The sequence below is a fragment of the Pongo abelii genome, chromosome 1 (genome assembly GCF_028885655.2).
Source record: "Pongo abelii isolate AG06213 chromosome 1, NHGRI_mPonAbe1-v2.0_pri, whole genome shotgun sequence".
Classification (NCBI taxonomy): domain Eukaryota; kingdom Metazoa; phylum Chordata; class Mammalia; order Primates; family Hominidae; genus Pongo; species Pongo abelii.
Window position 1 is genome coordinate 2450001 of NC_071985.2, and position 24921 is coordinate 2474921.

The following is a 24921-nucleotide window of genomic DNA, read 5'->3' on the forward strand; positions in this document are numbered from 1 at the left end:
AAGCCGTGAAATGAAAAGGCCTTGAGTGTCATAAGCAAAATGGCAGAACAGGCAGCTTCGAACTCTGAGGCCTTCACAGAAAGATTAAAACAACAACATGCAGAACTGTAAGAAGTAACTTTCTTAGAACTCTGGAAAACAAAGGTATGCCTGAACAAGAGTGACCACCGAATCAAGAGAAAGGCAATGTCAAAAGAGTAGCAAAGCTTTGGGTGTTTTTACTTGCCCTTACCTCACCCCTTTCCCCAGCTCAACAGCAGCCCTCATTCCCAGTGTGGCACCCCAGTACTTGCTTTTGAAGGGAGCAGAGCAGATCTTACTTGCAAATCACTGTGTTTGTTCTAATCTGTCTGGGGCTACCCAAAGACTGAAACAAGGCACTTGCCTCTCTGTTGCAAAACTCAGAACACGTTCAGAGCAGAAAAGCAGCAGGTGTTGCTGGAAAATACTGTCAGGTGATCAAACACCCACAGCCAAGCGGGCGGGGGGGGTGCAAAAAAAATTATGGTTGAGACATAAACTAGACAATCTAAAGCCGGGGGAAAAGCCAGGAAGATCACTTCCTTGGGAAATCAAAGCATTCAAAAATGTTTGTGTATACTGTAGAATTCAGAAAGCTACACGTGACAGCTCAGGACACGACACACGCTTAGAAAGGGCCAGAGAAGACCCACATACACTTAGTGCAAGCACAAGTGAAGGCTGGGGCAGAATTATAGATGACCTGGCTAAGTGTTAAAGGAGCACCTGAGCACAGAGCCAGTCTGAAAGACTGGAAAAGAAACACAAGCTAAGGCTTCAGCAATCAAGAACAGCCAACCCTGAGCAAAGGCGAGACCCTGATTTCCAGAGTTACCACATCATAATACACCAATGTCTGGTTTTCAATACAAAGAAATCACCAAGCATATCAAAAAAACAGTACAGTGTGGCCCATTCTGGGGAAAGAAATACATAGACAGAAAACATCCCGGAAGAAGCCTAGACATTGAATTTCCTGGGCAAAGAATTTAAATCAACTGTCTTAAAAGAAACCACAGATGAAGAACTAAAGGAAATCAGGAAGACAATGTAGGAAAAAAATGAGAATATCAATAAAAAGACAGAAAATACAAAAAAGAATGGGGAGTTGTTTTTTTTTTTTGAGACAGAGTCTCGCTCCATCACCCAGGCTGGAGTGCAGTGGCATGATCTCAGCTCACTGCAACCTCCGCCTCCTGGGTTCAAGCAATTCTTTGCCTCAGCCTCCCAGGTAGCTGGGATTACAGGTGCTCGCTACCATGCCTGGCTGATTTTTTGTATTTTTAGTAGAGATGGGGTTTCACCATCTTGACCAGGCCAGTCTTGAACTCCTGACCTCATGATCCACCCGCCTCGGCCTCCCAAAGTGCTGGGATTACAGGCCTGAGCCACTGTGCCCGGCTGGGAGTTATTGTTTAATGGCACAGAGATTCTGTTTGGGGAGATAAAAGTTTTAGAAATAGATATAAATGATGGTTGCACAACATTATGAATATAATTAATGCCACTGAACTGTAGAGTGAAATGGTTAAAATGGCATATTTATGTACAGAAAAAAATGTCTTCAGTTCTGTGATTTAATGAGTCTTTGAGTCATTGCATAACCGAATTCCTCAAACTGCCTTACCCATTAATGCTGATGCATATCTTGGGCATAATTTTGGAAGGCAGATCAGAAATAAATTTTAACACACGGTTGATGTGGTTCCTGTGCAAGAATCTCTCTGCCCTGGTCCCTTTTTGTGACATGTTTCATCCTCTAAGGTTCTGATCAATGCCATGAAAATGGAAAGGAGGGTGAAGGACAATGCTCACCTTTTTTTTTTTTTTTGAGACAGAGTTCCATTCTTGTTGCCCAGGCTGGAGTGCAATGGCATGATCTCGGCTCACTGCAGCCTCCGCCTCCCAGGTTCAAGTGATTCTCCTGCTTCAGCCTCCCAAGTAGCTGGGATTACAGGCGCCCACCACCATGCCCATATAATTTTTTGTAGTTTTAGTAGAGACGGGGTTTTGCCATGTTGGCCAGGCTGGTCTCAAACTCCTGGCCTCAGGTGATCCGCCTGCCTCGGCCTCTCAAAGTGCCGGCATTAAAGGCGTGAGCCGCCGTGCCTGGCCAGTGCTCACCTTTTAAATACCTCCAGTCATTGGCTAACCATACTGAAGCAGCAAACAGGAAACATCCCTTCCTTTTCCTCAACACTAGACACGGGTATTATGACTGAAATAAATCTGGAAATTAGTCAACTTCCTTCTGACCTGACCTTGGGCCAAAATAATGTTTTATGTAATTATGACATAATTACCACGTGCTGCGTGTGCCACGTTCCCTCCCATACCCCGGGCTGCTGCGTGTGCCACGCTCCCTCCCATACCCCGGGCTGCATCCTCTGCCTTCAGAGGGAGTGATGCAGGGCTTCGCTGAAGAGCTTAGGTTGGAGTCCAGCCGCCCTGTTAACCTGAAGTAAGCAACCTGACTCGCTCAACCCGTCTTCTCGTAAACTAATGGCAAAAGATTAAATAAGGTGACATACAAAGTACAGCCAGAATTTACTAGGCACACAATGTGGCAACACTATTCTTGCATTTGAGTGTTGACTAAGTGGTTTTAATGTTAATACAGGGATGGGAAGACAGGAACAGCCACTGGACTTGATTTCAGGTGGCAGTCTTAAAATGAACTTCATGAAACTCCAGTGGAATTTGACAAATGCATGCGAACAAGAGCTCCCTTAGGCTGCTAACGCCCAAGGCTCCCCATCCCTTGGTGCTTAGGTTGTAAAAGCAGGTAACCCACGGGCTTAAATCCTGTTGATCACACAGCATTTACATGACTCCCTCAAGTTCCACCACTGTCTAGAGCTTGCTTCAGGCTTTCTAATCAAGGCACAATCAGTACACGTAAATATTTCTGGGATTTAGAATCTAAATTATGTAGAACATGTCAACGAGCACCAATGTTTGGATTCTCTATTTTTCCTCTTGGAAGTTTGATTAGCCATTTTACACTTTAATGCGTTTTATTAAAAACTAAAACTATGTAAGACATTTGCCCAAGCATGCAATTTGTTATGCTAATTCTTAAACCTCTTCTTTAAAAAAAAAAAAAAAACGCTAAAGACAGGGTCTCTGTTGCCCAGGCTACAGTACAGTGGCAGGATCATACAAACTCGAACTCATGGGGTCTAGTGATGATCCTCCTACCTCAGCCTCTTGAGTAAATGGGACCTCAGGCACATGCCACCATGCCCAGCTAATTTAAACTATTTATTTATTTATTTATTATTACTTCTTTTTTTTTTAGAGACAGCTTCTCTATGTTTTCCAGGCTGGTTTTTGTTTTGTTTTGTTCTGTTTTGTTGTTGTTTTGTTTTTTGAGACGGAGTCTTGCTCTGTTGCCGGGCTGGAGTGCAGTGGCGCAATCTCGGCTCACTGCATTGTTCACCTCCCCGGTGCAGGGGATTCTCCTGCCTCAGCCTCCCGAGTAGCTGGGACTACAGGCGCGTGATACCATGCCCGGCTAATTTTTGTACTTTCAGTAGAGATGGGGTTTCACCATGTTGGCCAGGATGGTCTCGATCTCTTGGCCTCGTGATCCACCCACCTCTGTCTCCCAAAGTGCTGGGATTGTAAGCATTGAAAGACTCTCCCCGGGGCCTGAAAGCTTGGGGGGATGAATAACTCCCGCCTTTTCAGGCCCAGTCCCAAGGTACACTTGCGCCAGCAGCGTGTGTCAGCACGGTAGCAGAAGCAGGAAGAAGGCTGGCCGGAAGACAGATACCCCTGAGGATCAGAGAGAGGCCATCCGGGTACCACGTAGCAGTTACATCAGACAGGGACACTTCCTGTTTACAGGAGACGTAAAACCCCTGCCCCGTCCTCACGTGGGGCTGACACCATCTTCTTAGGCCTCAGCCCGTCTGCACCCAGGCGCTCATTAAAACAGAGTGATGCTCCACACTGCCTTGTGCTGTTGGCGTGCTCCTGGGGTTAACTCCCCCAAAAATCACCCGTGGTACTTCCATACCTTTATACAAAAACCATAAGCAGACATATCCCCTCCCTAGCCAGGAAAAAACCGGTTTGTAGATCTAGGAGAGGGCATCGCGCTTACCACGAATGTGTCCAATTGCTGGGTACGTGGGGGAGCCCACAGGACTGAACAGTGGCCGTGGTATGGGATAGACATTCCCCCTTAATTACTAGCATTTCAAAACCCCAGCCTCACTTTGAATTCTCAGGAACGCCCGCCGACCTGGACACTTACCAACTCAGTAAGAGGGACGGCGTGCATATCCCGCAAGTGGACTGATAAAACCCATGGCGCCGTAGGTGAAAGCCCCTGTCACCAAACCCTAACAGTCAACGCCTCCACAGCCGAGTGGTGGCCAAGGTTACCCCCCGGAGCCTGGTCTCCTTCTAACTTAAGCTACCTAAATTGTGCCTTGTCAAAAAAGGCCTGGAACTGTACAAACACCACTAACCCTTCTGCCGCCTACCCCTGCCTAAGTGCACTATGTGACAATCCTAGGAACACCAGCCGACAATGGACTGCCCTGATGGATTCCTCTGGATATGGGGAACCCAGGCTTACTCACGGCTACCTTATCACTGGCAAGGTACTTGCTTCCTAGGCACAATTAAACCTGGATTCATTTTACTTCCAAAGCAGGCGGGCAACACCCTCGGAGTCCCTGCGTATGATAACCAGAGAAAAACGGTCCTTAAAGGCAGGAGGAAGCCAAAGACGGCGAGAGGACGAGCGGCCTCCGCAACGCATCATCGAATATTACGGTCCTGCCACCTGGGCTGAGGATGGTTCACGGGGTTATCGCACTCCCGCATATATGCTAAATAGAATAATTAGACTACAGGCTGTTCTAGAGATAATCACTAACCAAACCGCCTCAGCCCTGGAAATGCTCGCGTGACAACAAAACCAAATGCGCGCAGCAATTTATCAAAACAGGCTGGCAATAGACTATTAGCAGAAGAGGGTGCGGTCTGTGGTAAGTTTAACATCTCCAATTGCTGTTTTAACATAGACGATAACGGAAAAGAGGTTCTAGAAATCGCTTCAAATATCAGAAAAGTAGCCCATGTACCAGTCCAAACCTGGAAGGGATGGGACCCAACCAACCTTCTAGGGGGGTGGTTCTTTAACTTAGAAGGATTTAGAACACTGGTAAGGACAGTAATCTTCATCATTGGGGTCCTCCTGTTTCTCCCCTGTGTTATCCCACTGATAATAAAAGCCATTAAAACTCTTGTTGAAACTACAGTTAACCACCAGACAATCCAGACGATGCTCCTGCTACAACGACACGACAGATACCAATCCGTCTCTCAAGAATACACCCAAAATTAGGTTTTCTTTTTTTTCCGAGGTGCCCACGCCACCCCCTATGTCACGCCTGAAGTAGTTATTGAGAAAGTCGCCCCTTTTCCCTTTTTCTATAACCAAATAGACAGGAATGAAAGATTCTCCCCGGGGCCTGAAAGCTTGGGGGGATGAATAACTCCTCCCTTCTCAGGCCCAGTCCGGAGGCACAAGGCCACTTGTGCCAGCAGCGTGCGTCAGTGAGAAGCAGAAGCAGGAAGAGGGCTGGCTGGAAGACACGTACTCTGGCCAGAAGACAAGTACCCCTCAGGATGGAGAGAGAGGCCATCCAGGTACCACGTAGCGGTGACATCTGACAGGGACACTTCCTGTTTACAGGAAACTGTAAAACCCCTGCCTTGTCCTCAAGTGGGGCTGACGCCATTTTAGGCCTCAGCCCATCTGCACCCAGGCGCTCATTAAAACAGCGTGTTGCTCCACACTGCTTGTGTCGTCTGTTGGCGCGCTCCCGGGGTTCCAACTGATATTAGAGCCTTGCAGGCGTGAGCCACCGTGCCCGGCCCAGGCTGTTCTTCAACTCATGGACTCAAGCGACTCCCTTGCTTTGGCCTCCCAAAATGCTAGGATTATAGGTGTGAGTCACCATGCCTAGCCAAATTCTTAAAACTGCTTATCCAGGTCTACAAACAACTCAAGCACCATATTTTGGATTTTTCAAATCCGATTAAATTCATTGTTTATCCATGGGAAGTACACTGACTTTGCTAATATCAAAATGGCTAAATTTTACCATATTTTCCCTGTTCATTCCAAGCACACTGAATTCATCAACTATCAAAATTCTCAAAATTTACATGACCTTATAAGAAAGTATATGATTTTCTTACAAGAATTATATGATTTTCTTGTATGTCTGAAAATAAACATATTTTGTTTCTCTAACAAATATAAAGGCATGTATTTAAATTCAAAACAAAAATAATGGTGCATGTGCGGTGGCTCACACCTGTAATCCCAGCACTTTGGGAGGCCGAGGCAGGCGAATCATGAGGTCAGGAGTCTGAGACCAGCCTGGCCAATATCGTAAAACCCCATCTCTACTAAAAATCCAAAAATTAGCCAGGCATGGTGGTGCGTGCCTGTAATCCCAGCTACTTGGGAGGCTGAGGCAAGAGAATCGCTTGAACCCAGGAGGCAGAGGTTGCAGTGAGCGGAGATCGCGCCATTGCACTACAGCATGGGCAATACAGCAAGAGTGCAACTCAAAATAATAATAATAAATATAAATATTTTATATATATATATAATATATATATATATATTTGTGGGAGAAGGGAGAGAGCCTAATAGCCAAAGCAAACCAGTGAAATTTTCCTTAAAAGCCCCCCTTCTTTAATATTCCATAATTCTCTAAAAGCTACTGACATCAGAGATTCTTTTTGCAATTAATGAAATCATATAAGAACGGAAGCATTAGAAGCCCAGGGGTTAACCCTGAACTTTCAATAGGTCAAAAGAAAGGCACAGAGAAACACATTTAATGGCTTTTTATTATAGTTTACAGAAAATTGTTACATCAATTTCCATTACACTAGTAATTTTTAAATTTTGTGGAGACAAATAACTACACCGTTTCTCCATATCACCAAACCAACTACCACCAAGCCCTGCTATTTTTTTTTTTTTTTTTTTTTTTGAGATGGAGTCTTGCGTCTTCGCCCAGGCTGCAATGCATGGCGCGATCTCAGCTCACTGCAGCCTCTGCCACCCGGGTTCAAGCAATTCTCCCGCCTCAGTCTCTCCAGTAGCCGGGCACGGTGAGGGTGGCTCATGCCTATAGTGGTACAGGCACGCGCCACCACCCCTGGCTAGTTTTTGTAATTTTAGTAGAGATGGGGTTTCACCATGTTGGCCAGTTGGCCAGGCTGGTCTCAAACTCCTGACCTCAGGTGATCCACCCGCCTAGGCCTCCCAAAGTGCTGGGATTACAGTGTGAGCCATCACGTCCAGCCTTTTTTTCTTTTAACGGCTTTACTGAGATATAATTCTCATAACACATAATTCAGTGGCTTTACTTCAGTATACTGAGTTGTACAACCATCACCATGTTACATTTTGGAACGTTTATTACCCCAAAGAGAAATCCCACATCCTTTAGCTGTCACCCCATCCCCCTACTGCCTCCCTAGCTCTAGGCAGCCAACTCATCTACTTTCTGTCCTTATAGATTTGCCTATTGTGGACATTTCACACATATGACCTCTTTCACTTAGCACCTTTTCAAGATTCATCCATGTTACAGCATGTATTAGGATTTTATTTATTTTCATTGCCAAATAGTACTCTATTGCATACATATAACCTCTACCTGCTTTTCATTTGTGTGACTACATTTTCAAATGTTCACTTGTGTGCCTTTTACAAACTAAGAGGCAGGCGCATATAACTTTGTTTAAAAAAACAAGACAACAAAAAACTCTTAATTAATTGTAGTTCTCACCCTATCAGTGATGCCTAGAAACCATTATTTTAAACAAATAAGATAAAACAGTCACTCTTTGTAGAGATCGTGATCCAGTAAAAACAAAAGGAGTAAACAGAAAAGCAAAAGGTGACTATTTAGAAAACTATTAAATATTGGAAAGTTTGACTTTCACAGTAAAGAACTGAGAAGCCAAGAGTCCCTAAACTCCCACCTAAGTGTATGTTTCCATTAAGCTTCCACTAATCTGAGTCCTATAAAATCAGTAATGAAATACCATATTTTAAAATATAGCCTATATTCTTATATCTAAAAACTTTTAAAAAGTCTTCATTCATCTAGGTTAATATGTATGTAACTGCATAAATACTCACATGCATCTGGAGGTAAATCTCTTAACTTCTTAGTTTTGATTTCTTAATTTTTCTTCACATAAAATATCACATTACTTAAAAAATACCTAACTCATTACTGAGACTTGGAGAATGCTGTTTTTTTGGACAGAATTTGAAAGGTTTGATTGATTGTAATTCTTTTCTTTTTCACCTTCTCTCTGCATAGATATTGCATTTTAACAGCATGACTGAAATCATAAAAAAAACTAGACAAAAAGAAAACTGTCTAACTGCGCTGTCTGTACCACCATATATCCTGGGCTCCACCTGCAATCTCAGGAAAGGCGTTCAGAGGGAAAAAAGGAACTGTGAATAGAACTGCCATCACATTCTCACGGGGCCCTTGCCACAATCTGAGGCACCGACTTTCTCCTGGCATCCTTTAAGATGGGCCCCCGTGATCCCTGCCTCTTGGTATTCGTGCCCTTGTACAACCCCCTCCCATAAGTACAAGTTGGACCCAGTAACCTGCTTCTAATGAAAAGAATATGCAGAAGTGATGGACTATCACTTCCAAAATTAGGTCATTAAAAAAGTATGACTTCCAGGTTGAGTGCTCTCTCTCTTTGACTGCTAGCCCTGGAGGAAGCCAGCTGTCATGGTGTAAGGCAGCCCTGTGGAGTGGGCCATGTGGCAAGGGTCTGAGGCCTGCCAAGAACCATGTGACCTTGGAAGCAGATTATCCAACCTCTATCAAACCTTGAGATGACTATAGCCCTGGCCAACCCTTGACTGCAACCTCATAAGAGACTTAAGTCAGAAGCGCCAAGCTAAGCCACACACAGATTCTGACCCACAAAAACCACGAGATGATACATGTTTGCTGTTTTCAGCTGCTAAGTTTTGTTACGCTGCAAGAGATAGCTAATACACAGACCATGCACAATTCTTCAATTTTCTGCTTTATTATATTTTGTTGATCCCTTCCTCTGACGTTTGTACTTTCAATTGTAACAAACACCTTTCCCAGCACTCCTAGAAATGGTGCAGTCTGTTGGAAAGAGCTAGATAACAGCAGGGAATGCATTTCTATCATTCTAACCATCAGTTTAGGGTCCTCTTATAAGTAGGTGGTATGTTACTCCCAACTATCAACCCTTAACTAAGCTTTCCACTAAAGGGTTTTCTCTCATTAGCATTCAGAATATCCAAGAGGTAATACTTCAAAACTCATCTCCTACCATCTTCCAAACTGCTCTCTCCATTCCATTCCACACACACACAGTGAATGTGTGTCAGTTCTAGAAGCAAACAGACTGTACACCCTTGCAATAATTTTATTTATTTATTATTTTATTTTATTTTTGGGACTGAGTTTCACTCTTGTTGCCCAGGCTGGAATGCAATGGCGTGATCTCGGCTCACCGCAACCTCTGCCTCCCAGGTTGAAGTGTTTCTCCCGCCTCAGCCTCCTGAGTAGCTGGAATTACAGGCATGTGCCACCACGCCCAGCTAATTTTGTATTTTTAGTAGAGATGGAGTTTCTCCATGTTGGTCAGGCTGGTCTCGAACTCCTGACCTCAGGTGATTCACCCGCCTCAGCCTCCCAAAGTGCTGGGATTACAGGTGTGAGCCACTGTGCCAGGCCATTAATTTTATTTAATACCTGCCTTCCCACTGGACTCCACCAGGGGTCTAGGAGGGTAAGCACAAGATCTGCTTTGTCCTTACTGTATTCCTAATGCTTGGCAAATATTTCCACAATAGAAAAAATCACTAACAGTTGGTGGCTCATTATCATTTTTACCCTACCAACAGAACCTCACTGTTTTGTATTGTTTTGTTTTTTAATTTTTTGAGACAAGAGTCTCATTCTGTCGCAGGATGGAGTGCAGTGGCGTGATCATGGCTCACTACAGCCTTGACCTCCCAAGCTCAAGTGATCCTCCTGCCTCAGTCTCCTGAGTAGCTGGGACTACAGATGTATGCCACCACACTGGCTAATTTTTTTTTTTGAAAAGACCAGGTCCCACTGTGTTGCCCAGGCTGGTCTTGAACTCCTTGACTCAAGCAGTCCTCCTGCCTCGGCCTCCCAAAGTGCTGGGATTACAGGTGTGAGCCACCATGCCTGGCGTCTCATTGTTTAGTGGGAGATGCATAGGAAACACATTCTAGCTCATTAGGAGCCCTAGATTCACATCCTAATTCTTATTCTCTCTCCTGCAAAAATGAACAATGTATTCTCTCAATTAAACCTTTAACTTCCTCATATGTAAAATCTAAGAAGTTAGACTAGGTCACTTTTAAGGCCCTCTCTAGCAGCTCTCCTAAATCTGTATCTCTAGCCAAGATCAGAAGCCTGTTTAACATGCCTACTTAGACGTCTAAGACACCCCAGACACCTGACCCAAAAGCACAACAGTCTTCTACTCTCTTCTCTCCCAACTTGCTCTTTCTCTCCCTGTATTCCTATGCTCAATAAATCAATAAATGGCATTATCAAGCATCCTGGTGCTTAAACCAGATAACTGGGAATTAGATTATCCTGGACTCTTTTTTTCGTATCTAATTAATGATCCAGTCCTGTTAATTCCACCTCCTTAGTAACTCTGAATTCACTTACTTCTCTCCAGCCGTAAAGCTACTCTCTCATTACAGATCACCAGCATCTCTGGCAGATATTATTGTAAAACCCCTTAACTCTGTATTGCTTCTAATCTTGCATTGCTCCAACCAATTCTCCACACTGCAGACTGAGGAATCTTCTAAAAAATGCAATTCCCTTATTCAAACCTGTTGTTAAGGCCCAAACTGGTAGTGTTAAAAACAATTTATAAGCTGGTCTTTGCTAATCTTCTAAGCCTCCATCTCTCTATTGCTCTACTCTCTACTACTTCTCCTTGATTCACTCTTTGCTCAAGCAGGAATATTGGCAGATGCTGAAATGTAGGATGCTCTCTTCTTGTCTTGTGAGCTCTAGTCCATGCTGTGCCTGCTATCTCTGACGTCCTTCCTCTCCTCTTCGCCCCCATTGCTTTTACTTCACTAGCACCTATTTGTCCTAACTCAGCTTAGACACCAACTCCTCCTGACAACCTTCTCTAACTCTCCAGGACAGGTTACCTCCACGACCAAGTGCTTACTTATGACTCCCATCTTGCTAGACTGCACTTGTTAGTTACGTGGCTCCCTCACTTGAGCATACAAAACTGAAAGGGAGGTGCACCAGCAGTTTCACAGTGCCCAGCATAAAATGCTCAATAAATATCTATTGACTACGTAATCCTGTACGGGTCTACAAAATAATGTCAGAAAAACTTTTATAAAGTGAAGAATTATTCTGTTATGTAAAGTTATCATCTAGTCTACATTAATTAAAATCTTTTTGTGGTAGGCAGAATAACAGCTCCCAAAGATGTCCATGTCCCCATACCCAGAACTTATAAATATTTTGCCCGCTTTGGCCTCCCAAAGTGTTGGGATTACAGGTGTGAGTCATTGTGCCCAGCCCAGCTGATCTTTAAAAAGGGAGATTATCCTGCAATATATGGGTGGACCCAGTGTAATCACAAGGGACCTTAAACATGGAAAAGAGAGGCAGAAGCGTCAGCTGGTCAAAGTGATGCAATGTGAGGACTTGGGCTCACTTCAAAGCCACTGCTGGCCTTGAAGATGGAGGAAGGGTAACAGAAGCTGGGGAATGTGGGAAGCCTCTAGAATCCAGAAAAGGCAAGGAAACAGATTCTCCCAGGGAGCGTCCAGAAAGGGACACAGCCCTGCTAACACCTTGATGTTAGCCCAGTAAGAACCATGTCAGATTCTTCATCTACAGAACTGTAAGATAATAAATTTGTGTTGTTGTGTGTTTAAAACCACTAAATTTGTAAATTTGTGATAACTTGTTCCGGTAGCAATAGAAAACTAACACACTTTTAATATTGGGGCTTTTTTTTTTTTTTCCTAAGACAGTTTTGGCTAGTGACCTTGAAGTCTCTTCTGATTGTGAAATTATTTGACTTTATATAAATCAGGAACTCTTTATTCTATTCTTACTAGCTGACCTTCAGAAAAGACATGACCTGCCTTCATTGATCCATCCCTTAAAGAAGGAAGAGTAAAATGAGAGGCTACTGTTTCTGCATGTCATTGTCCAAAGAAACATTAATTTAAAAGAGGTGGAACATCTACTAGGAGCAGAAATAAGGTAAACCAGGACTTCCGAATTCTGGAAGTGTGGTATGTAGTCCTAAGGGAGTTAAACTGTCCATTTATCTACCTAGTGAGTAGCATGGGTTACAATCACAAAACATCAACCCCAGTCCCTATCATTCCGCTTACAGGGGCTTAGCCAGGCATTTACATTTTAAAAATTTGAATGCACTTAAGCAGGGCATGATGTAGACTCCTGTTCACCACAGTCCCCACCAATCCCAGGGATCTCAACTCTGGCCAGTATAGATATTACCCAACTGACTCCATAAAGCTGATTTAGAGGCCAGCTATCAATGTTCTACTATAGCCGAAGTCAATATATAAAAATGAAAATAGGCCTTTGGGGATTCATATTTTATGGCATTACTAGTTATTACTTTTGATATCAGTTAACATCCCAAAAAGCAAGTTGCATCTGACATTAAACTAGTATGGAACTAGAAATATATTTTTAGGAATGTACATTAGGGGAATGGGGCAGAGACAGGTACACCTGAAAAGAGACAGTATTAAAAAGTTTCTAGGAAATAAAAAAAAGTACTGACAAAAGAAGTAAAATGGACTTAAAGTCAAATCAAATTAATTTCTTAATTTTGCTTAATGGTACTCCCAGTCACGCCACTCAAATATCATCTTGTGTAGCTGGTGCAGTGGCTCATGCCTCTACTCCTAGCACTTTAGGAGGCCAAAGCTGGTGGATGGCTTGAGCCTAGGAATTCAGGACCAGCCTGGGCAACATGGCAAAAACTCGTCTCTACAAAAAAAAAAAAAAAAAAAAAAAAAAATTTAGCTGAGCGTAGTGGCATGCGCTTGTAGTCCCAGCTACTTGGGAGGCTGAGGTGGGAGAATCACCTGAGCCTGGGAACTTGAGGATGTTTTTGAGCCATGATCACGCCACTGCACTCCAGCCTAGGTGACAGAACAAAATCCTGTCTTCAATAAATAAATAAATAAATAAATACCATCTTGTGACACACATAAACACAACAACTACCATTTAGAAAAACCTATTTTATGCTGGGTACTTTACAAAGTGCTTTACATACAGAGTCACTCATTCTAAGGACAATCCTGCAAGACATGTAGGATCAGCCTTCCTTACAGATGAGAAAAGGCGTTAAGGGAAATGAGTTCCTTTTCTAAGATCATATAGGTAAGAACAGGCAGAACCGAGACTCAAATAACCAAGATTCAAATCCAAAGTCTTCGTTCTCACTACACCAGCCTGACTCAGGCTTTCTAAGGTTCTGAGATCCTTTCTAAGGTTCTAGCCTCCTTGTCATCCCTCAGCTGGCCACACTGTGAAGGCCTCCAGTGAAACAAGTCAGGGCACTGATATTAGCAGGTCAATTGAGAAAGGTCTTCCCTTCCCAGTTTCCATGTGCTGCCTATTTCTGGCTTCCCGCCATTTGCTGAACTGTTTTGTCAAATGCTTCGATACTATGGTGACTAGTACTGAGTAAATATCTAATGTTGTTATGACAACCATAAAACACATAATCTAAACTTGTCTCATGCAAATATATAAAATTTATGGGACAGTGGTAGCCAGGGCTTGGGGAAGGGAAGAATGAGGAGTGACTGCTAATAGGTACATGATTTCTTCCTGGAGGATAAAATGTTCTGGAATTAGATTGTACAACTTTGTAAATATACTAAAACCACTAAATTGTACCCTTTAAAAAGGTGAATTTTATGGTATATGAATTACAAGTTTTTTAAAACTACATGGAGATAATCAAATAGTCAGATATTAACAGGTGTTGGTGAAGATGTAGAGAAACTGTAACCCTCATATAGTGCTGGCAGGACTGTAAAATGGTGCAGTTGCTTTGGAAAACTGTTTGGCATGAAGTTACCATATGAGCCAGCAATTCCACTCCTAGAGATATGTAACGAAGAGAAATGAAAACACATGTCTCTACAAACACTTGTACAGCAATGTCCATGGAATAGTCAAAAAGTGGAAACAACCCAAACATCCCTCAGCTGATGTATAAATGAAATACGGTCTATCCATGCAACAGAATATTATCTGACCACAAAAAGGAACGAAGTACTGATATATGCTACAAAATGGGTCAACCATGAAAACATGTTAAATGAAAGAAGCCAGTCAAAGACCATCTATTGTATGATTCCACTGATATGCAATGTTCAGAGTAGACAAATCTATAGAAAAATAAAGTAGATCAATGGTTGCCTCGGGTTGGGATGTCTAAGTGGAAGTAAGAAGTGGGTGCTAATATGTAAGTGGCTGCCTTGTGTGGTGAAGAAAACATACTAAAATTGACTGCTGATGGTTACACATCCCTGTGAGTATACCAAAAATCAGTGAATTATATATTTTAAGTAGGTGAATTGCATGTATACGAATTACATCTTAATAAAGCTGTTTAAAAAACACATTAATTTCCATTGTTTTTCTCCCCCCAGGTAAGAAGTAATGTGAAAAATAGTAATAAATAAGTAATGGCCATTAGTTTTTAGGATAATATTTACCTAAAGCTTTGCCATTTTAACTACAGTGAAAAATTTTTTCTTTTTCTTTTTTTTTTTTTTTTGAGACAGAATCTCACTCTGTCTCCCAGTTGGGGTGCAGTGGTGCAACCATGCAGCTCACTGTTGCTATGATCCTCCCAGCTCAGCCTCCCAAGTAGCTGGGACTACAGGCGCGTGACACCATGCCCAGCTAATTATTTTACTTTTTGTAGAGATGAGGTCTCCCTGTGTTGCCCAGGCTGGTCGCAAACTCCTTGGCTCAAGCAATCCTCCCGCCTTGGCTTCTTAAAGTGCTAGGATTATAGGCATGAGCCAATGCACCCACCCTATAATGAAAACTTGTTGTAACACAGCTTCAAATCCTGCTTAGCTAAGCATATCAAGGGGATTAAATTCTCTTAAGGGGGGAAAAAAAATCTCATTATATGATGACAACTGGACTTCCCTGAGGCTAAGATCAAGGTTTTAGCCATTGACACAAATACTGCCTCCAGCAAACCCATAAACAGTGACATGTCTCCTAATGACATGACTATTAGGAGTGACATGACTATTAGTGACAAGACTCCTGCACTATCATTTTTTTCCCAGTACTAGCCTTTGGACAGTAGTAATTGAAAAATGACTACAAATTAAACTAGACAAGGGAGCATAAGAGTGAATAAATTTACTTTATTTTACATGTTCTTTTTTTTGTCTTTTTTTCTTTATTTTTATATTTTACATTTTCTAAAAAGTGTTACAAGAACACCTACCTACAAAAAACTGCATTTCTGGTTTGCAACTGAATATCATGTTTTTTATATGTCATTTCACATTTGAGAAGCTATTCAATTATTAGAAAAGTACGCATCTGAAAAATTTGAAACTTTATTTACTTAGGATCTAAGAATTTAACCAGAAAATTCGAGTAAACACGTCCTTATCTAAACTCCTATGCATAAACTCTTTGCATTATTTTTGACATGGAGGGTGGAAGCAAGATGGGAAACAAATTTAGGGGGCTTTTGCAGTACTCCAGCTGAAGATGCTGCTGAACTGTGGCAGTGAAGATGGAGAGAAACAGACTGACTCGAGAGACCACAGGGAGGCAACATTACTCAGACCGGGTGATGGATACGTACTGAGAGAGGACAGGCTGAAGCAAGTTCTTAGGGTGGGGTCCCAGCAACTAAACTCTGAGGGAAGCTTTCCAGGCAATACTAAAGTTTCTTCCCATTCTAGGTCTCTTCCACATCCAGAAAGGATTAATTCCACACCCAAAAGAATCCTATTCAGTTTAAAATTAAGGGTCCCCCATCTCAAACACCTGTGCCCTGCTAACTCACCCCAGGACACTCAGTCCCGCCTCGTCCACGGCCAGCCCGGGCAGACAGGAGTATGCTTTCTTTTAATTTATCAACAAAACTTAAAAGACAAACAAAAATGTATCTCTAAAATATAAAAACTCTATAGATGCACTAGAGGTGAATCACCACATTTTATTCAAGTATAGAGTATACCATCTCTACTGTGAAATCTAAGAAACTCACAGCTTAAAAAGGAATTTTCATAGATTTAGGTAGATGAAGATCATCATTACACAGATGACAACAACAAAGTAGAGACTGCTTCAGTCTCACCAAGTGACTTGGAATCGTAAGATTTGTACTTGGGTTTTATAACTCCTCATTCTGTTTTCTTACTCTTTTGAGACAAGGTCTGGCACTATCGCCTAGACCGGAGTGCAGTGGCAGGATCTTGGCTCACTGCAACCTCCGCCTCCCAGGCTCAAACCCTTCTCTCACCTCAGCCTCCCAAGTAGCTGGGACTACAGGTGCATGCCACCAGGCCCAGCTAATTTTTGTATTTTTTTTAGAGATGGGGTTTCACCATGTTGGCCAGGCTGGTCTCGAACTCCTGAGCGCAAGTGATCTGCCCTGTCAGCCTCCCAAAGTGCTGGGATTACAAGTGTGAGCCACCACGCCTGGCCTTTCTTACTCTCTTAAACTCACTTTATATAAGATATAGAAAATAATGTTTAAAGTAAGCTGTATAAAGACTATCCCTAGATTTTATAAATCATATGTTTCAAATGCATTAGGGGATAGTGACTCTAAACATATCTTCTCACAGTATTATAAATACTAAATAACTTTAAATTATAAGCTGGGCCCACTGGTGTACACCTGTAGTCCCAGGTACTCAAGAAGCTGAGATAAAAGGATCACTTGAACCTAGGAGTTTGAAACTAACCTGGGCAAGGTAGCATGATCTTGTCTCTAAAATAAATATAATAATAATATAATCACACCTAAGGAAAGTGGAATAAAGGCCATGGAAGGGAGGAGTAAAAGGACTCACAATCTTAAGCTATCACTGACTCATAGATATGCAACTAAGTATCAGTTCTTAAAGACATCACAAGATGCCTGTAATCCCAACACTTTGGGAGGCCTAGGCAGGAGGATCACTTGAGGCCAGGAATTCAAGATCAGCCTGGGCAACAGTGCGAGATTCTTTATCTACGAAAATAAAAATAAAAGAAAAATTAGTCAGGCATGGTAGCACATGCCTGCTGTCCCAGCTACTCCAGAGGCTGAGGTGGGAGAATTGCTTGTGCCTGGGAGGTCAAGGCTGCAGAGAGCCATGGTCACGCCACTGCACTTCAGCCTGGGTGACAGAGTGAAACCCTGTCTTGAAAATAAAATAAAATCACAAAATCAGATTGAGAGGCCTGGTGAATTTGCCCTTGAATGACAGTTATAGAATAAATTGATTTATATATACATAGTACTATAAATATCCTCTGCTTATTAGATCTTTTAAGAAATGCTTTTGCTGGGCACGGTGGCTCACGCCTTTAATTCCAGCACTTTGGGAGGCAGAGGTGGGCGGATCACAAGGTCAGGAGTTTGAGACCAGCTGGCCAACATGGTGAAACCTTGTCTCTATTAAAAATACAAAAAAAAATTAGCTGGGCGTGGTGGTGCACACCTCTAATCCCAGCTACTCAGGAGGCTGAGGCAGGAGAATCATCTGAGGCAGGAGAACTGCTTGAATCCAGGAGGCGGAGCTTGCAGTTAGCCGAGATTGCACCACTGCACTCTATACTGGGTGACAGAGTGAGACTCGCCTCAAAAAAAAGAAAAAAAAAAAAAGCTTTCATATCCCTGGTTAAAAATTATTTTAAGTCTACTAAGAAAAAGATACAGGGACATGAAAAGCCAAATTATGAGTTACATTAACCAGAAAGCCAGATTATGAATTATATTAAAAAGTTTTCAAATTACTTTACTGAATAAATATGGATTTTGTAGAAACTGAAAAGTTTCGTATTTTACTTCAAATTTTAAAAATACAAATAAAAAATACGATATAGACAGATATATTTCTAATTAACCAAAGAAGAGAACAGAAGATGAAGAGACATTCTACTTAGGTCACTAGAGTCTGATGTAAAATCTGTTGGCTTGGGTAAAGTGGTACTACACTAAGGAATCCAGTCTAGGGCATATCAAAACTTTCTAGTCCCACATGTTTCTGATAAAAAAAATAACCAGAGGCTGCCTTTTCCCCAGGGGGCCCTGTGATTCAGGCCCAAAATTCCATAGCTCTAAACTTCAACTGCCAAACTGCATACCAAACGAGAAATACTCTGAATTACTTTTTAACCAAAGTGATACAGATAATTAGAACCAGATGTCTTATTCAACACTACATATTAAATTGTATATTAATATATGTTCATGTATTTTATTTACCTGCTGAGTGAGATGGAAAGATCTATAAAGAAGTCATAGTAGCATCTAAACTCACAGGTTAGGGATCAAAGCCACAGGAATGACAGAAGACAATTTTTAAGGTTAATATTGGTAGAAAATGGTCTAATTTATAAAGGAGGGAGACTGCATATATTTAAAGTACCTAATGTGAAAACATGTGCAAAGGATGTCAATTTCAGCACTTTTTTTTTTTGAGACGAAGTCTTACTCTGTAGCCAGGCTGGAGTGCAGTGGCGCGATCTCGGCTTACCACAACCTCAGCCTCCCAGGTTCAAGCGATTCTCCTGCCTCAGCCTCCAGAGTAGCTGGGATTACAGGTACACGCCACTGCACCCAGCTCATTTTTTGTATTTTTAGTAGAGATGGGGTTTAACCATGTTGGCCAGGCTGGTCTTGAACTCCCGACCCTCAGGTGATCCGCCCACCTCGGCCTCCCAAAGTGCTAATTACAGGCGTGAGCCACTGCACCCAGCCTCAGCACTGTTTATGATAGTAAAAGACTGGGAAGGGCCATAAGGAAGTGATTAAATAAATTGTGTTACACCCATACAGTGGAACAGTGTGGAGACGTATCACACTGGAATATCATGCAGTTGGATCTACTTGTGCTATGGCAGAACTAGCTCAGAATATCGTAAGAAAAGAAGCCAGATGCAGGGCAGCAAACACAGTACGGGAGGGGAAGGAGGTTTATTTTTAATTAATTAAAGAAGAGGATAAATACTATTTTAAAGAATACCTGGTGGTATCTTCTTAGCAGTCCCTTTTTTGCTTCTTGGACTTCTTTTTCCAGGTATTTTTCTGTCCTTTCCCAAGAAGGCCTGTTCATCTCTGGAGGCTTCACAAAGGGTGTTTTCCGAGTTCTCACCTGCAGCGACCTCACAGCTCAATGTGCAGCTTTCATTATTATTGAGACTGTCCTGCTCAGACACTTGGGGCTTTCCCATCGCACTGTCACTGCTGGTCAGATGCTCGTGCCCGTCCCCATCAAGCTGATTTTCATTTTCATCTGATGCAGAAGGCAGGCAGGTCACACTCCTTTCCACGCTGTCACCAGGATGACATCCATCTTGTGGTTCTATTTGCAGATTATATGTAGGAGTATCGCTGTCATCCATTAGAGCATTCTTTGCTGAACCATTTAAAGTTACATTAAAGACCTTCCATGTCTACAATGACAAAAAGAAAAAAGCTACTTCATTTTCTAACCTTTGCAGATTCTCAGTGATCTTTGATTTTCCCCTTCTCTTAGGTTGTTTCATTGTAAATAGGGAAGAGAAGGAAATGACTTAAGTTCATTCCCTTTCACCATATGCAACCCAACCCCAAACTCAGCTAGTTCTCACGTGAATACTACAGGTGTCAAGCCTGTCTCCTCATGATGATCACCTGAGAGGCTGCCCAAATTCTATTCCAGACCATTACATCAGAATCTCTGAGGATGGAACCTAGGCACCACTATTTTTTAAGTTCTCTAGGTAAGTCTAATGTGCATCAGGTTGAGACCACTGCCTGAATGAAATGACTAGTTAAATAGGTTATGTGCTGAAATTAGTCTCTTATGTTAATCCCTGGACACTCAGCAGACAACTGAAAGCTAGTTGTATAAGTTCTTCTCTGGCTAAACAGCAGCAATATTTGGAAATGAAAATGTTTAAAGATTTTTTTTAAAATAACCTAGAAAAAAGTATGTGAGGGGAAGTTTGGGTAGCATATATTTATACTACTGTTATATCTTTTATTTCCTAAAAATAAGCCCTGGAAGGTACCTTAGAGTTGTCATCAAAATCCTTTTGAACACTTAAAAAAAAAAAAAAAAAAAAAGGCCATGGTTAACTCTAGGCTACTCTTAGTGTGGAATTGGAAGAAATGCTAAATCTGCTTGAAGGATACCACTAATATTTTTAAAATTTACAAAACAGACTGCAAGCCCTTTATCGGTCATCTTTTATTTCCTCTTATTATCTACAAGTGTATTACATTTTAAGAAAAATGATAGGTATGAAAGAAATAATCCAGTAATTCTGGAAAAAAACCTCAGTGAGAGGGCTTCTAAAGATTCTTCAACTTAATGAGTAGAAATGCTTAATCTTTAGAAACATGTATATAAAGTACAGTCTTTAAAACCATGAAAAGTACAAGATAAAATATTCACCCTATACCATTAAGGAAGGAGACCACCACTTCTCCTGCTGCCCTCCTCTCTCCCACTTTTGCCTAGTTTATAAGACAGGCGAAAAGGGAGAAAGCAAAAAGTTGGAAAGAAACAGAAGTAAGATAAATAGCCAGATGACCTTGGCACCCCCACCCAGCCCTGGTGGTTAAAAAAATAATAATAATATTGACCCCTGACCTAAACTACTTGTGTTATCTGTAAATTCCTGACATCGTATGAGGAAGCCCTGCAAAACTTTCTGTTCTGTCAGCTGATGCATGTAGCCCCCAGTCACGTTCCCCACGCTTGCTCGATCTATCATGACCCTTTCACGTGGACCCCTTAGAGTTGTAAGCCCTTAAAAGGGCCAAGAATTTCTTTTTCAGGGAGCTCGGCTCTTAAGATGCAAGTCTGCTGAAGCTCCCGGCCGAATAAAGCCTCTTTCTTCTTTAATGAGGAGTTTTGTCTGTGGCTCGTCCTGCTACACCATCATATATTTTTAGCATATTTTGCAACTGGAATATTTTATTTAAAGATAAAAGTATTGTTTGGCAAACACTAAAATATCTAAATCTGGCTGGTATTATTTTCCTTAAAATACATACTACCTATCTCTACTGATCTGTGAAACTGGTAACATCCTCAGCTGTTTTCCCATTTATGTAATTAAGAGGTATTCTAACACATATTTGCAACTGAAAGCATACGGTTTTACTTTTACCTTCAAGAGACATGGAGGTCACATGCCAAGGGGGATGGTGGAACTAGAAAGCATTATATAGAGAGCCCAAAACAGTAACAGTCACCTCTTGCTGAGGCTCTATCATGCAACAGAAACTGTGCCAGGGACCAGGTACAGTGGCTCACACCTATAATTCCAACACTTTGGGAGGCCAGGGTTGGAGGATAATTTGAGTCCAGAAATTTGGGACCAGCCTGGGCAACACAGTGAGACCCTGTCTCTCTATCAGGGGGCTGAGGTGGCAGGATTGATTGAGCTCAGGAGGTGGAGGGTGCAGTGAGCCAAGTGAGCCATGATCGTGTCGCTGCACTCCAGCCTGGATGACAGAGTCAGACCCTGTCTCAAAAGACAAAACAAAACAGAAGCTGTGCCAGGAACCTCATACCTTCTACCTTATTTCTAGTACTCAAAGCAAGCCTACATTGTGGGTATTCACAAGGTTTTCGACGAAAAATCTGAAACTCAAAGAGGCAAAATAACTTAAGATCATATTCCTGGAAAGAAGTGGAACTGGATCTGAAACTAGTTCCTCCTGACATTGGATCCCAGGTGGTACAGCATCATGGGTTAAGAGTGCAGGCAGACCTAGGTTCAAGTTTGGCTCTGCCATTTAGCAAGTTGTTTTTGCAACTTTAGTAAAGTTACTTAGCATCCACAAGCCTCAGTTTTCTCATCTGTAATACCTACCTCAAGAAGTCATTTTTGAAGCTTAGACAACACTGCTGGTAAAGCACTTAGTGGAGTATTTGGCCCACAGTAAATGCTCAATAAAAGTTATTACTTCCTAAATCTCACAGGTTGATACAAAGCACTGATAGGTTTACTCAACTGAGTCCTTAGCCTTACTGCAGATTCAGTAACAGCTTTTCCAGACATCCCAGAAATGATCAGGTTCCTAACGACAGACTGATGCTAAGCAGCACCATTTGAGAAGGCTGAAGTACGAATTTATGATAATGATATCTCATTCAGTTCCTGGAGTGTTTAATATCCATTCTCAGCACTCTGTTTCAGATGACTAAGAAACTTAGAAATTAGTCATTAAGACCTCTTGCTGTGGCTGGGCTTGGTGGCTCATGTCTGTTATTCCAGCACTTTGGGAGACTGAGGCCGGAGGACTCCCTGAGGGCAGGAGTTCAAGATCAGCCTGCATAACATAGCGAGACCCTGTCTCTTTAAGAAAAACTAAAAACCAAAAAATCGAAAGACTCTTTGGTAAGTATGAAGTTACAGATCATATTTACAGCTTTGTTGAGTGTCATGTGCCAAGCCCTGACTTAAACTGTTTAGAGTAACACTCCTATTCAATTTCTGCAATTACCCTAGCAGACAGGTAATCTTAGTGCCATTTTACTGATAAAAAGCCAAGACTCATATCTTATCAAGTCCCTCAGCTAGTAAGTTTAGAAATGGAATTTAGACCATTATAATCCTGATGCCATACTCTTAATCGTTCTACTCTATGGACAATAGGGAGAGAATAACTTCAAGAATATTTCATTCCAGTTATGGTATGCCCCAATTAGAGATCCACCCTACAGCAGAGGACACAAATCTAATGACCAATAAGTTCAAGTTCCTGGAAGTGCTTCTCTCTTTCCCTGGGAAGTACTGGATCCACACAGTACATCATTTCCTATATAGCTCAACTTCTGTTGGAAACTCTCTTAAGCGGTTGGGTGCAGGGAGGATATACTATTTAAGTAAAGTCGCTATTACCAGTAAAGTACATATCCCTTTCTTTGGGCCTCAAGACATTTTGCCTGCAACTCTTGTGATGACATAATTTAACTCATAAGATAATTTTATAAAATATTTTCTAATATTGACTTTCATGCTCTTTCCAAGGTGTGAATATGCTGTAGTTTAAGAACTAGGACACCTGGCCAGGCACAGCGGCTCAGGCCTGTAATCCCAGCACTTTGAGATGCAAGGCAGGTAGATCACTTGAGGGTCAGGAGTTTGAGACCAGCCTGGCCAACATGGTGAAACTCCGTTTCTACTAAAAATACAAAAATTAGCCAGGCGTGGTGGCACACGCCTGTAGTCCCAGCTACTAGGGAGGCTGAATCAGAAGAATCACTTGAACCTGAGGGGTGGAGGTTGCAGTGAGCTGAGACTGCACCATTGCATGCCAGCCTGGGTGACGGAACGAGACTTTGTGAAAGAAAAGAAAAGAAGAGAATAAAAGAAAGGAAGAAAGAAAAGAAAAAAGGAAAGGAAAGGAAGGAAGGAGAGAGAGAGAGGGAAAGGGAAAGGGAAAGGAAATGAAAGGAAAGGAAAAGAAAAGAAAAGAGAAAAGGAAAGGAAAGGAGGGGGGAGGGGAGGGGAGGGGAGGGAAGGGAAGGGAAGGGAAGGGAAGAAATAGATTCCTAACAATGCATTAAGGTCTGGCTCAAAAGTCACTTACCCTAGTTTGCCTTCCCTGATTTCTCCATCACAAAGACCCACACATAATGTACAACAGCACTGTTGTCATTCACAGTCCTTCCCAAATATGGCTCTGCACTCTGTATTTTTGCATATATGTCATACTAGATTTAAGCCATTTGAATACTCATAACCCAGGCATAGATAATTTTCATTCTTTGCAATGTTTAGCCCTGGGCCTTGTACTTACTAGATTCATGAAAGAGTAAGGAAACAATTTTCTACTGTTTCTCTCTGAAAGGTAGAAAGTCAGACACACGGACTCCCATCTGCATCAATGCCCTACTCTGAGAGGCAAAGGGACCTCTTCTGTCTGCATCCCTAACACATGTCAATATAAATGCCTTAATTTAAGCAATAGGATAAACTTCCTAATGGGATTTCTAATCAGTATAGTCTTACTGCTTTTGGAAACAGTTATAAATTAAATGTTTATTTTTGTCTCTTCTTCTTCCTCTTTCTTCTCCCTTAATGCTACAGGAATAGCATCTCAACAGGCTGATCTTCTGGTATACCTAGTATCTCACTACAAAGCACCTGGGCAAGAGAAAATCCACAAGGAGAAAGATGCCCAGTTAATACACAGTATTTTAAAATATGTGCTAATAGTGCGTGGTACCTGCGGGTTATTAGTTGAGACTGCATTCAAACTTATTTGCTGTATCTAAACAGTAAAGCTATTTTGTAGTAATCCCTATGTCTATACAAATTCTCACAAAAGAAACAGTGACATGCTACAATCACTGCTACAGCACTAATTGTGGCATATTTCATCTTTTAAAAGCACCACAGCGAGTGCTGCCCAAGATTCCAGACTCTTGTGGCAAAAAAGCATTCCAAACATGTACACTGTATAAAAATCATTTGATGCGTTGACTCTCTACAGCTTAAGAATTTCAAACAAACATATTAAAGCGAGGCTTATATAAAACATGAGAAC

The 24921-nt window shown here is 41.9% G+C and overlaps 1 protein-coding gene across 3 annotated transcripts in view; it reads right to left on the bottom strand.

Annotated features, from left to right (window-relative positions):
* Nucleotides 1-24921, bottom strand: part of CNST (consortin, connexin sorting protein) — a 117383-nt gene that overhangs the window by 58271 nt on the left and 34191 nt on the right. For 2 of the 3 annotated variants that reach the window (XM_024248621.3, XM_054549907.2), the window contains exon 2: nt 19394-19823. The exons of the other annotated variant lie outside the window; for it this stretch is intronic. In XM_024248621.3, coding sequence (XP_024104389.2) covers nt 19394-19772 — 379 coding nt within the window. In that variant the 5' untranslated portion in view covers nt 19773-19823. The remainder of the gene's footprint in view (nt 1-19393; nt 19824-24921) is intronic. 3 annotated transcript variants of the gene reach the window in all.